Genomic DNA, 16,563 nt, shown 5'->3' with positions numbered 1-16,563 from the left:
TTTTGAGGAATTCTGGTTGCTTTTCATGAAAATACTTCTGAAAGCCTGTAGCTTATTTCCATTTACTTTCTTCTATTAATTGTAGCATGTATTTCCTGTTATAGTTTTACTGAAATGTTAGAGCACACAAATTGATGGTCAGTACAACTGACAAAAAGACAAACTCTTTTATATTACTACAGAGAGGAAGGAAAATAGATAACCCCTAAAAATAAAAACGGTCTACTAAGAAATCATTTGCATCTCAAATAACAGTAAGATTTTTACAAAATTAGTAGGTTTTTGAAATAATTTATCACTTCAGGTTTCTGTAAGATGTTTTAGAAATGTGTGTAAATACATATCCAGTTCAAACTGCAAATCATTAGCTTCACTGGGATGCAGTTCCTGTTGTATATGAGGAAATGCCAGCTTATGAAAAAAACTTAGCAACTCAGGGCAAAAAGAGTTTTCTGTTTAATAGATATATATTAGTAAGCATGACTAGAAACATTTTTAGCCTTCATCCACAAATTTTTAATCTACATATATGGTCTGTAACTGAAGTTAAGTAAGTGGAAAAGAGATAAGACCTTAGTTTCTAGAGATACGTCTTTAGATTTCAAATACATTTTTGAGCTAAACTGTTCTTAATCAAAAGTAGAACAGCAAGAGTACAGAGCCATGGCTTGTTTTAATATAATTATCACAGCAATTTGCCTTCCACCTTCAGAAAATGCTAACTATCATTAGCCTGATCAAAAACCCTGACAAATTGCTACCATTTCTTCTTTTATATTTTAAGGGGTTCATTTTGAGATTTGAAATTATGGTTTCACGGTATTGAAGAGGACGGAAAATATCCAATACTTCCCTTTAAGAAAAATTCTATAGCACTTATTTTCTCTTAAATCACTGTAATTTGTTCAAGTTACATTGCTGCATATTAAAAAGGATACGCTGTATTTTTTTAAGTTTTATATGTATAATGTAGGAGCTGCCATTGATATGTCTCTATGAATAATGAAGCTTTTAGATTCATAAAATCTGTGAATCCCATTAGAAGGAAACTACAGTTATCCTTGCTAACCCACAACAAAAGAAAAATAGCATTTATTTCACTTTGCTTTTCAATACAACAATTTTAGAAGACTGAACAATGCTTTTTTTTCCCCCCCTAGCTAACTAGAATAACAGATCCATTACTTGTGTGATCAAAAGCATCTGCTAAAATATAAAAAAAGGATTCTTTATAGAAATTGAATTTTTTGTACTCCTAGTTTAACTGTTTCTTTACCAAAAGTTTTTATTTTCCAGGCTGATAGTTCAGCAACATATTCATAGCAGTAGGCTGAAGATGGAATCTTCCTGAGTTAGTGAGTCTGTCCCCGTTTTTAAAAAGCAACCACCTGTCATATTGTAACAGAAATATGGGACCTCAGATACCGATCAATGGTTCAAAATCAGCATGACACCAACAATTGAGGAAAAATGCAATGTGAAGTAGTCAGCATTTTTATGATTTAAAAAAAAAAAAGGGAAAGAGAAAGTTTTTTTAGAAGCATTGTCCCCAGTCATTTTTTCCAACTGGTAAATTTTTGAGAAGGATTACTCTGTTAATTTTAAAGGCTGTCATTTTGACAAGTATTACAATACTGTGCACAAATTATTGTTAATGTAGCAGAATAGGAAGGAAAATATCATTGCTATTAATTCAACAGGCAGAAAGTAATCTGAAAGAATATTTATCACTATACAAATAACCACTGTCATTTCACTGCATATGCGTCTTTATTAACTGCAATTTTCATAAGTAAGAACAAAGCAAAACACAGAGTTTCATCATAAATTTGAAATACTTATGATGCTGGTAATATTTTTACCTGGAAATTTTGTATAGGTTCAGTCTAGAAGTTCATCTGATTGAAATGAACAGAATTAGCAAAGCACCCAACCACAAAAAGCTCCTTCAGAATGGTTTCTGTGATTTAATATAAGAGTAAGCTTTCACAATAAGCAAAGATAAATGAGAATGAAAATTTCATCGCTTATACAATTTTAATATTCAATATGGTGTTGGCGGTAATGATTCAGACAGCAAGCCCTAAAAAGATGTCTCTGCTAGAAAACCGTGCAAACTCACAGAGACCTAAAATGGATTATTTTGTTGGTTTGCAGTAATGCAGTGATTGCAGTGATCGTACAGAGACTGGCAGTTTGACTCAATAGCATTCACCTGTGTAAACAACCACAAGAATGAATTTCATCCCTCTAGTACTCTACTTTTCTGTCAAGATTTAAGAAAATAACTGTAAAGGGGCTATACTTCACAAGCAACCTTGCTACATTTTCTGAAATCCTTCCAGAAGTGCTACTGTTAAATATTAGAAGGTTTGTGTGTTCCGTTTATTTCACTTCACCTGACAGAAAAGATTACAGATATTTCTGTTTACCCGCTCCTTCCCCTTTCCAAATAAAAGTGGTAAATTAATTGCTAAGATTTAACACAAATTGTTGAATGTCATGATAATAATAATACATCAGGCTGTACTTGTAAGTTTCATTATTTGTGAACCCACAAATACAGTGTTTGCATGTGTGTGCATGTGTGCTTTTTCTTTTTTTTAATAACAGCATCCATTAAGTCAAAATACATTCTTTGTTGAAATCATAAGGGACTCTGTTTGGACTACAAGATATTGTGCTAATGTTGGCAGTGCTGTTCTTTCACTAGTTTTCCTAATAAAATTTACTAATATTTCCTAAACAAAGGGTCTGCCCCTAGGCATGAGGGCAGTCACTGAAACTCTGTGGAATATGTCTGCCTTAGCTGATCAAGTGCACTTCACACAAAACGTTTCCAGAAATCTTTAATTTTGTTATGGCTACAGGCAACAGTTATAATTGGGCCACCTGAGAATATAATTTGTTCAACTATTAGCAGAAAAAAAGTCAAAGTGCACTTTTTTTAAGACACTGACTTGAGGAAGCAAACCACAGCTTGAAGAAGAGAACGTGTATATGAAAATGTGTTTCTTAATAACTCCAAGTATGTATATTTTGGATTCTATTGTTAAAACATCAGAGAAATTGGAATATAAAATGTGTCCAAAATCTGTCACTATGGATACACACAATGAGTCTCAGAAGGAGAGTGTCCGTGATATCAGGACTCTCTAAAAGCATCTAGCTGCATGCCTGTTGAAAGAACTAGTGTAGATACTATGCAAAAATTATTTCAGCAGTCCATCCCCGTATGATGTTACAAATCAATGAGGAGCACAGGCAAGTTTTCCAAAGAAGTTCTAATAAAGCACCTTTGCACTAATCCAGTTTTGCAAGTCTGAGGTTTTTGCATGTGAGCCTAGGTTTGGGGACTCTTTTTTTTTTATTTTGTGGCTGCTTGTTGATTTCAGTTACTAAGCTGGAGTGGAGATAACTTTTTATTTTCAATTATCAAGGGAACCGGATGTTACCTAAAGCTTTTCCTTATGTAGGAAACCTTTTAGATTGATGACTAATACTTCTTCACTGTGTAGAGAAGCATGAAACTTGCAGTTCAGGTGATGACTCTACTCTTCCTTTTTAGTATTGCTCTAAATGACAAAACACAGACAATCCTGGGACATTTTAGTAGCTTTAGAATGAGAACTGCAGTCTGAGACTGCTTCATACACCTATTGGAGGAGTTTTTGAGATAAGTAGGCAGTCTTAACAATTCTTCTTAGAAGTGTTATAGAGGAGTTCTCTCAGTTAAAACCAAAGCTTTTTGAAGCCCCATTAGGTGCCATTTGATGAACTAATCCAAGAGAAGATCTCCTAGACATGATATCAACTAAAGTCAAGTAAACTTAAAGTAAGTAGGAAAGTCCTGTTTAGGAAAAGTCCTTAAACCTCAGTTTCTGTTCCTTATTTGTGAATCATAGAATAGTTTGGCTTAGAAGGGACCTTCACAGGTCATCTAGTCCAGCCCCCCTGTGATGACTAGGGACATCTTCCACTAGATCAGGTTGCTCAGAGCCCTGTCCAGCTTGACCTTGAATATTTCCAGGAATGGGGCATCAACCACCTCAACGAGCAGCCTCTTCCAGTGTTTCATCACCCTTCTCATAAGAAACTTCTTTCTTATATCTAGGCTAAATCTCCCTTCTTTTAGTTTAAAACCATTACACCTTAGCCTATCACAACAGGCCCTACTAAAAAGACTGTCCTCTCTTCTGCCTCTCTACTCCAGGCTGAACCACCCCAACTCTCTCAGCCTGTCCTCATAGGAGAGGTATTCCAGCCCACTGATCATTTTCATGGCCCTGCTCTGGAACTCTTCCCACAGGCTGTTGTGCTTTGTTACGCAGAGGACTCCAGAGCTGCACACAGTACTCCAGATGGGGTGTCACTAGGGCAGAGTAGAGGGGGCAGAATCACCTCCCTTAACCTGCTCGCCATGCTCAGTTTGATGCAGCACAGGATATGGTTGGCTTTCTGGGCTGCAAGTGCACATTGTTGGCTCATGTCCAGCTTTTCATCCACCAGTACCCCCAAGTCTTTCTCCGCAGGGCTTCTCTCAATCCTTTCATCCCCCTGCCTGTACTGATACTGAGGGTTGCCACAACCCGGATGCAGGACACTTGGCCTTGTTGAACTGCATGAGATTCACATGGGCCAACTTCTCGAGCTTGTCCAGGACCCTCTGGATGGCTTCCCATCCCTCAAGTATGTCCGTTGCACCACTGAGCTTGGTGTCATCCGCAAACCTGCTGAGGGTGCACTGTCTCTGTCATTGATGAAGATATTAAACAGTACTGGTTACAGTATGGACCCCTGAGGGACACCACCTGTTACCTGTGTCCATCCAGACATTTTGCCATTGACCACTACTCTCTGGGTGTGACCATCCAGCCAGTTCCTCATCCACTGAACATTCCATCCATCAAATCCATCTTTCTCCAATATAGAGAGAAGTATGTTGTGGGAGACCATGTCAAAGGCTTTACAGAAGTCCAGACAGATAATGTCTGTACGCTTTCCTTAGTCCACTGATGTAGTCACTTCATCCTAGAAAGCCACTGTGTTGGTCAGGCAGGACTTGTCCTTGGTGAAGCTGTGCTGCCTGTCTGAAACCACCTCCCTGTTGTCCATGTGCCCTAACATTAGCTTCTAGGAGGATCTGTTCCATAATGTTCCCACAGAGGACAGGCTGACAGGTCAGTAGTTCCTGGGCTCCTCCTTTCTACCCTTTTTAAAAATGGGTGCAAAGTTTCTGTTTTTCTAGTCATCAGGGACTTCACCTGACTGCCATGACTTCTCAAATATCATGGAGAGTGCCTTGGCAATTACACAGCCGGTTGCCTCAGGACTCTGTGATGCATCTCATCAGTTCCCATAGGCTTATGTATGTTCAAGTTCCTCAGGTGGTCATGAACCTTATCTTCTCTTACAGTGGGAGGGACTTTGTTTCCCCAGTCCCTGCCTTGAGGTCCATCCACTCAAGAGGTGTGGGAAGACATACTGAAGACTAAGGCAAAAATGTTGTTGAGCACCTCTGTCTTCTTGTCTGTTGTTAGCAGTTTGCCAGTTGTGTTGATCAGGGGGAATGAAGCTATCAGTCTCATTAAAAAGAAATGTCTAGTTCAACTGATGGATAGTTTAAAATGTAATCCCTAATTTGTCTTAATGGGATTAGGAATACTTGAGTCCCTTGAGTTTAGTAAGATCTGTCCTAGGAAAACAATGGAAGTAAAAAGTAATGAAAAATAGAACCTAGCCCTTTGGAATAATTTGATATATTTAGATTCTTGACTTTAGAATCTAGAAATGGTAGAAAACAGTGCTGAAATTACCACTAGAATTCTGACAAATTACGTGGCATCTTTAAAAGCAAAACCTAAAAATATTCTAGTGACTATTTATGCTTGCAGTTTGAATTTTTCATGAGAACTCATGGAAGATGTTATGAAAGAAGTTACTCTTGGTGGTCTGTGGCAGGTATAAGTGGTGTACCAGATCAGAAAATACTGGCAGTCAGACCAGATGAGAAAGTCTAGCATACCAGATCAAAAATCTGAGTTACTATTTTTCTGTGAGTATCTTATTAATTGAAAACTGTCATTTCAGTTTATCCTAAACCTGAAAAATCAGCTCATGAATGCCTGTTACAGACTGGAGGGGTTTTACAACTTTGTATTGTAGGTAGACCATTTTACCTAAAGGAAAGAAAGGGTTTTGAACACTGATTTCCCATTTTTCTCAATATTTTGCTTACATTGTGTCTATACCTAGCAGAGTGAGATTAGAGTCCTCCAAAGGTGCACTCCCAAAACCCTTTTGTGAATGTTCTTCCACTTCACATGGGCTAGATGGGTACTCATGTTCATCTTTCCTAGATGAATTCCTATTTATCACATGAGGAAGTATTCTTTTTTCTCTAGTGCAGATAATATTTAAATATCACTGCACAACCACACTATCATTATCAGATGAAATTAAGGAGGTCCCACCCGAGATAACATTTGTCATGAAGTCGAGTATACTCCTGGGAAATAAACTATATGTGTTCAGATGTCTCTAAGGAAAAAGCACACAAAATTGTGACTCATAGGTAGCTGCCCTGATTGAGTTAAAATGAGCTGATATCACTTGGTCTTCTCCTTTGTTGGTTTGAATTTATTCTTTGGCCGGGAATAAATTATTATTTCAGCAAGAAAAAATAAGCTTCAAACCAATCTTTGTTGTTATTTTCTTTTTTCTGTTTGATGACCAGGATTCACACAAACCTATTACTTTGACTTTAATGATAAGGACTGCATCCTTTCATTTTGTGTTAAAACATAATTGAAGGGCTATTCAAATGCAAATGAATGATTGTGTATTAATCTAACTGGTTTATCATCAGAAAGTAGTCTTCCTTTTGACAACTCAAAAAATGAAGATTAATGAAAGTTCTGTGAAAGAAAAATATAAAATTTTAAAGTATGTTAAGATGTGAAGATTTTTAGTTTTCATTCATTGAACAAGACTGTTCAAGCTCAGAAGGGAAAATTGCTCTGTTTGTGAAATGAATTTATTTTGGGAATGACATTCAGTACTTTTGTTTTATCACCAGCCAGACTGCCTCTTAACGAAGAGACAGAAGCTTGTGTTCTAATGGTTAGGCATAAGAATTCTTTTCATCTTAATCCTACCATTATGGTAACTGATGACAAGGATAGTGAGGGAGTTGACTGAGATATTTTTATCTCATTCATTAACAAAGAACAAATTTTTGATTTCTCTGTTTTCATAGAATCATAGAATCATTTCAGTTGGAAGAGACCCCCAAGATCATCAGATCCAACCATAAACTAACTCTAGCACTAAATCAAGTCCCTAAATGCCCTTTTAACACCTCCAGGGATGGTGACTCCACCACTTCCTCGGGCAACCTGTTCCAATGCCTGACAACCCTTTCCGTGAAGATTTTTTTCCTACTATTCAATCTAAACCTCTCCTGGCACAACATGAGGCCATTTCCTCTCATCCTATCACTTGCTACTTGGGAGAAGAGACCAACACCCTCCATGCTACCACTTCCTTTCAGGTAGTTGTAGAGAGCGATAAGATATCCCCTCAGCCTCCTTTTCTCCAGGCTAAACAGCCTCAGATCCCTCAGCCGCTTGTCATCAGACTCATGCTTCAGGCCACTCACCAGCTTCATCACCCTCCTCTGCACTCTCTCTTGTACCTCAATGACTTTCTTATGATGAGGGCCCAAAACTGAACACAAGAGTCAAGGTGGGGCTTCAGCAGTGCCAAATAGAGTGGCAAAAACACCTCTTTAGCCCTGCTGGCCACACCATTTCTGACAGAAGCCAGGATGCCGTTGGCCTTTTTGGCCACCCGGGCACACAGCTGGCTGTCGATCCACAACCCCAGATCCTTTTCCTCCAGGCAGCTTTCCAGCCTCTCTTCCCTGAACCTGTAGCGCTGCTTGGGGTTGTTATGACCCAAGTGCATGACCCAGCACTTGGCCTTGTTAAACCTCATGCAATTTGCCTTGACCCATCAATCCAGCTCATCCAGATCACTCTGTATGGCCGTCCTACCCTCCAGCAGATCAACACTCCCACCCAATTTGGTGTCATCTGCAAACTTAGTAAGGGTGCATTCAATCCCCTCATCCAGATCATTGATAATGAGAGTAGACAGAACTGGCCCCAGTACTGAGCTCTGGGGAACACCACTCATGACCAGCCACCAACTGGATTTGGCTCCGTTCACCACAACTCTTTGGGCCCAGCCATCCAGCCCGTTTTTTATATCTCCTCTTGTTGCCGATGTATTTATAGAAACATTTTTTGGTCTCCTTTTAGTGCAGTAGCCAGGCTGAGCTCTAGTTATGCTTTGGTCCTTCTAATTTTCTCCCTGCATAACTTCACATCATTCTTGTATTCCTCTTGAGTAACCTGCCCCTCCTTCCAAATAAAATCGTTTTATTCCTAAGATCCAGCCGCAGCTCTCTATTTAGCCAGACCAGCCTTCTTCCCCACCAGCTTGCTTTCTGGGACATGGGGACAGCCTGCTCCTGTGCCTCTAAGATTTCCTTCATGAAGAGAGACCAGCCTTCCTGGACTCCTTTGTCCTTCAGGACTGCCTCCCAAGGGACTCTGCCAGCCAGCCTTCTGAACAGGTCAAAGTCTGCCCCTCTGAAGTCCAAAGTAGCAGTTCTGCTGACCATCCTTGTAACTTCTCCGACAATAGAAAACTCAATCATTTCATTATCCCTGTGCCCAAGGTGACCTCCAACCGAGATGTTGCCCATGTGTCCTCTCTATTTACAAACAACAGATCCAGTGGCGTGCCTTCCCTAGTAGGCTCACTAACCAGCTGTGTCTGCAAGTTGTCTTCCATGCAGTCCTCCTGGACTGCTTCCTCTCTGCTGTGTTGTATTTCCAGCAGACATCTGGTAGGTTGAAGTGCCCTTTAAGAAGAAGGGCTAGGGCAGCTGCCTGCAAAATATTTCATCTGCCTCTTCATCCTGGCTAGGTTGTCTGTAACAGACCCCCACCAGGATGTTCACCTTATTGACCTTCCCCTTGATTTTGACCTGTAGACACTCAACCCTATCATCACCCTCATCAAGCTCCAGACAATTAAAACAGTCCCTAACACACATGGCTACCCCACCTCCTCTCTTTCCTCACCTATCCCTTCTGAAGAGTTTATGGCTATCTAATGCAGCACTCCAGTTATGAGAGTCATGCCACCGTGTTTCTGTGATGGGTTCATTTTTCCTACCTTTTAGATAGAACAGTTTGAATCCAATAATACAGAAAGTTTAAAAGACTAAAAATTTTACACTGTTTTATTGTTTGACCTGACTTTTTCCATGGCAAAGGAAAAGCTTTCAAAATCTGCTGATAGGGGGTTGTTTGTGGTTTAACTGACCACATTTCTTTCTCACCCTGGGATCCACTGTCAAATAGGATCCTTTTTCTCCCTCTTTACTGTTTAATAACACTCAAGTTATGGTCTAGGATCAAACTAATAATTTAAAATGTCCATTTAACACTCTAGAAAAATGCAGAAAACCTTCTACTATTCAGGTTTTGGTCATAAAATATCTGATTTTGTTAGTGTCACTTCTGCAATGGTTTTACCTGCCCTCTGCGTGCTCATGTCTATTTTGTGACTGTTATTTGGCACCCAATACCAAAAGTTTCCTTCTCCTATTTAGTAAAGTAGTAATAGAAATTAGTAATGGTTGCATTAAATATTATTTTATGCAGTAATAATTGTATCAGAAAAAACGTAGGACAGATTACTAGTGCTGGATGGTTTAACGTAGATTTCTTCATAGGTTTTAAGACTACAAGATACCATTGTAACATCATGGGCTATGCTATTTCATTTAAGTGATGCTTGTAGTAAACATGTTAGCTACATCTGGCTAGACTGTAGCTTCTCTAAATGTGTTCAGTCTTGAATCAAAGACATGGAGATCATGTCCACCAGAATATGGAGAGCATTACCTCTTTTCTTGTGTTTCAACATCATCTTTGTAAAATATTTGCATTACTATTTGTTTCCTGTAACAGAAAATCGGCTTATGATGTTGTCTCTAAAGCCATAATATGGATGCTATTCTAACAAATAAAGCCCAACTATGATGTGTCAAAAATCATAACCTCTATCTACTAGTAATATTTGCAGATATCTAGTAGATAAACAATATCTCTTACTTAGTTTCCGTTAAGAAAGAGCAGAATGAGCAGCTGTCTGTGGTAAGCATCTTCGTTTTGGCTGAGCTGACCCTTAAGAGAGAAGTTTCTAGTTGTATGCTACATAACTGCCATGACTCTCTGCACCACAAATTTAAAGAAAATAGGCTTTTCACTATTTTTGAATAGGCAAAAAGTAGCAAATACAGGGAATTCTTCCCTTCCAAGCAATATTTCTATGAAGTATTGCTGACAGTTTGAAAGTATGTATTCAGCTATAAGTAGCATATATTTTTGAGGACTTGTGCTATCCCTGATTTCATTTTGATTTATTAAAAGTCACTTCTTGATTTTCAGCACTGGAAGATGTTATTGTAACATAGTCATTTGCCAAAAGAATACAGTTTGTGCTATGAAGGGAAGTTAAACCAGTTTTCTATCCAAGTCAGTCTCAGCTAGATGAAACTTGCAGTGAATATTGAGTGTTTCTATTATCAAAGTAGAAGAACTGGATATTAAACCTTTCATTTTTCCTTGTCATTGGTTGCAATCGCTGCTCAGAAGGATGCGCTCCTTGTTATCTTTTAAGGACAAAAACATTAGACACTCTGGTCACTGTGCTTTAAAATATTATTCCCAAGATGGATCTTTATAATGGTAGTAAACACTTTAGTCTAGTTTTTTTACTTTTGGCCTTGAATGTGGAACACCATGGGGAAAAAAGCAAATGATGGTATTTATTGTACATCCTACTGATCTAGGTGGTTCAGTATTTAAATGTAATATTGATGCATTTTAAAACATCCAAGTGTTCCGCAAAGATTTCAAAGAGAGCTACCTATAAGTTATGGTTCTTAGGTTAATCTTTTATTTATCTAAAGGCCAAAGAAAGCTGTCTACTTCTGTGATACGAACCGCAATCAGCTTAAAAATAATTGACAAATTAATCCCCTCACAGCACTGCAATTGTAAAGGTGTTAGGTTTAGCTAGGTTTGTCTGATTGCCTTGTCTAATCAAGAAAAAAGGTGCTACCTCTGATGTCTAAGATTTAGGAGAAGCATCCCAAACCTGACAGGCTTGTACGTTTTAATTATTGATCCCACCATTTCTGCCCACAAAACCCTTTGTGCAGTGTTAGCCTCACATGAAAAGGCTAAAATAAAAACTTCTACCAGTAGTGTACGTGAGGACATGTAGGACTTTTAACCTTTGGAAAAGTTGACCCATATTGGGAATTCATAAATTGGTAAATTGATCTACCTGCAGTATAGAATCATTTGCATTCTTTTGCCCATGTTTAGTCATGTTATCTCATATTTTTCATTGCAACCACATTGACAGCTACCATACAGTGCAACTTCATTTCAGTAAGGTTAATCATGGAGTTACTACTTAGTATGCATGTGAGTATCATAACTGTGCCATAAATTAATTAATAGATGTAATCAATTTTCATTTTCCAAAGCCAAGAAAATCTTATATTTCAAACTTATGTCTGCTTGAGCAAGTTTGAATAAATATGCACGTATTTCAAGATAGAAATCTGTACTATGGGCAGCACTTTGTTAAACAGGATGGCTTTTCTTTGAATAATTATTAATAGGTTCATGGCTCTGTGAGTGGCCAGCATAGTCAAGCATGGAATGGAAATAGTTAAATAGATTGTTAAACATTGCTGCCGTTTTCTAAACAAAGCTGTTTTCAGATGGAGACTATTTGGCCTTCTGCTTTCAATCACAAATACGCAAAGAATATTTACTGGAATGTTATATAAAAGTACTCCCTTTACAATAAAATCAAGGGTGGGTGGTTTTGCTCTAACAGAACATTATATTCTGTATATTTGTTTTGTGATAAATGTACCCAAACTTACAGCATCAGTGAAGAGCCCAATCCTGCAAGTCCTCCCAGGAGTCCAAAGTTACATCATTCATTTAGCTTCCATGATGTTGCCCTTTTTATTCACTCTTTGAACATCACAGATTCTTTGCTTTGATTGCAGGTGAATGAAGCCACAGTGGAGCAGCTAGTGCAGCAGTATCCACATATAACCTTCAGTACTGTACTACAGGATTGCAAGAGGACACTGGAACGGGCTTATCAAATGGGCTGGACACCCAACACGTCTACTGCCTCTTAACGTCCAGTACCATCATGACAGTTCCACTCTGCTGCATTCAGTAGATATAATGGGGATTGCAGAGGGTTCACAACCTTTCATATGATGCAATATAATTGTGAGTTTACAGAGGTTACAGTAGAATGACGAAAGCTGTACACTGACTTCAATGTACTGTACAACTAAGTACTAATATTGAAACAAAACTTTAGAAGTGCATCATATTTTTGTTTGCATAAAAGATATAAATGCCTTTGGCAGATTTCTTGAAGTGGATTCCTACTAGTTCTCGGGATAATTTTAGTTATAGAGATGTTAAGCTTGTTTTCCTCTGTTTACTTTGCCCTGGTCAAGTGTGTTTCCTTTGATTTGTAAACGGTAACTCAGTGCTAGCACCAAGTCTGGTTCAACTACAGAGGCCTGTGTTGAAACTGGGACCTAAACTTCATGCTTACTATTTACTAAAGCTATGTCAAGAGCTTTAAAATGCACAGTAATAAGGAAATCTACAAATAATTGTGATTTTCTTATAAACACTTTGAACAGACGTCTTAGTAAATGGTAATAATGACAGAATGGATATCTAATGGACAATCTTCTTTCTGTCACTCAACATAATTGATACCTTGTTGGGGTTTATTTTAAATGCTATAGCATTTTCCAAATCTCCACATTTCCATTTTTACAATAAGAGAGTTAACAGTGCTTAACCTAACACTGATAACCAGCTCCCGCTTCATAAAGTCAAGCAGTAATTGAATACACCAACTACCAGAAATAAGTTAACAGTCAATGTTTTAATATCTGATTTTAAAAATTACTTTTTTTTTTAAGGGAACTTTCTCCTCTGACTACACTCTTACGTTGCTGAATTGGGAAATTCAGATGAGTGAGTATAAGCCAATAGTAGGATTCCTCTTATTCCTTGTGCGGTTATTATTTTACAACAGATCTTAAAATGCAAAGAGCGCTTACCTTAAGGAGGCCATCTAAACATGAGTCCCATCGCGGGTATCATTTTGTAGGATCAGATGCTTCATAAAACAGTGTATGCAAGAAAATACCAAGACTAAATACATAAAACTATTCATTTTCTTTGTGTCGCATTGCATTATAAGGAGTTAAATTTGACATGGGGATAGTGAAAATAGAGACATTATAGCTTCAATTTGAAGTTGAATTAACCTTTAGAATATTACCATTTGGTTAAGAATGTTTTCAGGTGTGTAACACTGGATATTTGTTTTTCAAAGGTTACAGCATTTTAATCTGAAGTATGAAATGCTTAAGCTTCATCTGAAGAGTTGCCATTATTGTCAAAATGTTTTGTTAATCCAGAAGGTCTAATGCAGCATAACCTAGAGGCTTGTTTAGTGTGGCTGTATAACTCTGTAAAACCATCTGTTGATTTCCATAGCATAATTTTTTACAACAGAAACATCAGCTCACAGTAATTCCAGTGAGGTTCTCAAATGTTTTCTTATTAGACTTTTCAAAATGGGGATGAAATAGCTTCTCTGGAAAAAAAATATATGGTAAAGTTTTTGCTTTAAATAGGTGGTAAAACATGTGAACATGTGTAATGCTAGGCTTTTTATTCACTCCAAAATGGCAACAATATTTTCAGAATAAAGCCAATGGATTATATTGCTGATATAGTACAGAATTTTCATCATTTTTCATTTGATGTCTTTTTATGAGCGCATTAAAACTATTCACACAATTTGTAAGTTTCTATTTTTCGTGAAAACTTTGATCCTGCAATGGGTTTTAATAAAAGAAAAAAGAAAGATGTGATGTCTTCTGTTTATCTGTGCTGCTACCTGTACTTAGAATATGCTAACAGAAAGACTGAAATATCCATCCTTCAATATGTAGAACTCATCTGGGGATTGTCCTGAACGAACTGATCCAGGCTGGCCCCGTTGTGAATGACAGAGTTCACCTAGATGACCTCCAGAGACTTTCTCGATCTAAAATACTCTATAATTCTAAGGAGTTTTAGATATTACAGATCTAGTTGGTCATCTCTTTTCACTTCTGCCATTAAGTCACTTCCAGTAACTTTGCTTCACTTCCACTTTTGCATTTTACTGAATATTCATCTCTCTCTTATTTTTATGAACATATTAATCATTATAGATCTCAGTGTGGCTAATTAATTTCCATGCGTGTTAGCATTTACATAATTTGGAAGTTTATGTGGTATAGGAGTTCTAGATCGAAATATGTTCTTCTAACCACAGTGTTGCCACGGATAGCTCTTTAATTTCTTTCTAATAAATCAATGTTTTCTAAGTAGTGTTATAGGACTAAATAGCAATGTTACACAGTCTTTAATTTTTGAAATGTCATGTACGAGGAATACCATTTAGGGAAAAAGAAAAGCTATTGCTTCTTGTTAGAAGAAAAATTACATCTGTTTGCTTTTACTCAAAACTTACAGTGGATTCAGAAACACACAAAGAGCTTGTGCTGGATTTCCAAGGTTCTAACAGGCCTACTTTACTGCACAGTGTCTTTGTTCCTTCATGATCTTTGTGGGAACCTGCTGTTAAAGTAAGTGACCTGTGGGTCAGTGTTTGCCTTATCAGAGACATTTCTAGGCCAGAGGAGCTGGGCTTGTTTAACCTGCAGAAGAGGACGCCAAGGCCAGCTCTAAGTGCTTTCTTAACTAAGCATTAGGTGGTTGTAGAAAAAAGTCAGATAACCTATATTTTCAGTCATTCACTCTTAAAATTTGTTTATAATTTTGTTTTAATGCCTCTCAAATAGTTCACTTGATGGTCACTCTATATACTATTAAAATAAAACAACGCAATGTTACTTTTTTCATCCTGTAGTTGTTTTCCTCCCAGCCTTCTCCATGAGTGACCTGCTATATTGGCAGTATAGGTGACTGAGGCTTTATTTGAACTTCCGGTAAATTTAGAAGCACAGTTACCAAATTGCATTTTCGAACCAGAGACACCATGGGAGAGGCTCCGGGCATCTCCAGCATGCAATCTCCCGTAGATTCGCACCACTTAAAACACAAATAATGCTTTTTGAGAGTAGTTTTATTTTGCCAATCTAAACAAGGTGAGTACTTGGGGAATTTTTGTGACTTCTTGTTTTTGCTGTTTGGGTTTGAGTGGGTTTTTCTGGGAAACTATAGAAAATATATTCATTAACTGAAGATTTTTCTTCTCTCTTCTCAGTCTACCTTTTTTATGCTTAGAATTTCTTTGTCTTTTCTCCTGTGGGTATCAGGTAGGGAAATGCAGAATAAGCATTTTATGGCTGTCTTCAATAAAAATGTTGAGTTCATGAATTCATGTGGCAGTTTCCATATACGATAGTGTTATATAAGATTATAATAAATGTAGACATTTTCAAATGTGTACTTCTGTTTTTTTCTTCAATGTCACCTGTTTCAGTCTGCTGACCCTTAACACTACAATTGAGTCATCTGATGAGGAAAAGTAGCATTAGCTCTTAGATTACCTATTGGTAACGTGATTTCTTTGTACAAAAATATCTGAAATAATTTTTGTCAGTATTATACTTGATGTTGAGACTACAGAATATGATACAAGTTGTTTAAAATAGGGGGTTTCTGGTTTTGAAAAATTTTTCAATAAGGTGAAAGGTTCAATTATTAATTTCCTCCTTTCTTTAGTTTGTGTAGACACATTGATCACTAGACATTTGGTTTTGATTGAGAAATATGTGAAAATTCTGCATTTAATTCATTTTCAAAATGGAGGAGAAGTGATGGAAAGAGCTCATGTTTGCCCAAATACTGAATCAGATTTGCAAGCTAATACTTTCAGGTTAGGAACAGAACCTGTATTAGTTGAATTGTGTTTTCCCAGTTCTGCTTGATATATTATAAACAGCTCCACGTGTTACATTGCCTGCAGTTCTGCTGAGGAAAAGAAATAGACATCTAACTGCAAAAAATCTATCAAAATTAAGCTAAGGGCTTACTGGTAAATATTTAAGCTCCCAAATCCTTTTAATCTCTTACACTTCAGCTGTTCTTGAGCTACTATATCATCTTTTCTCTGCTTCTAGTCAGTCTCACCCTGGCAAGTAGCATTGAGCTGACAAGTGGGTGTATGCAGAGCAAAACATTGAGCTTTCCAGACAGCTGCTTATTGATCAGACAACTGCACACAAATCCTTTACCTTTTTTTTTCTTTTTTTGAGAGAAATGCAGAAAATATGGACATGAAGTCCAAAGCAAATAAGATATTCTAATTCCATGTTATAGAATAAAGATTTCT

General features: G+C 37.5%; 1 protein-coding gene across 1 annotated transcript in view; it reads left to right on the top strand.

Annotated features, from left to right (window-relative positions):
- FBXL17 (F-box and leucine rich repeat protein 17) overlaps positions 1-14,084 on the top strand; it is a 298,475-nt gene extending 284,391 nt beyond the window's left edge. The window contains exon 9 of the mRNA XM_082075890.1: positions 12,176-14,084. Coding sequence (XP_081932016.1) covers positions 12,176-12,313 — 138 coding nt within the window. The 3' untranslated portion in view covers positions 12,314-14,084. The remainder of the gene's footprint in view (positions 1-12,175) is intronic.
- The last annotated feature ends 2,479 nt before the right edge of the window (positions 14,085-16,563 follow it).

The sequence above is a fragment of the Streptopelia decaocto genome, assembly GCF_964273445.1.
Source record: "Streptopelia decaocto genome assembly, chromosome: Z".
NCBI lineage: Eukaryota > Metazoa > Chordata > Aves > Columbiformes > Columbidae > Streptopelia > Streptopelia decaocto.
This window is presented reverse-complemented; position numbering and strand designations above follow the sequence as displayed.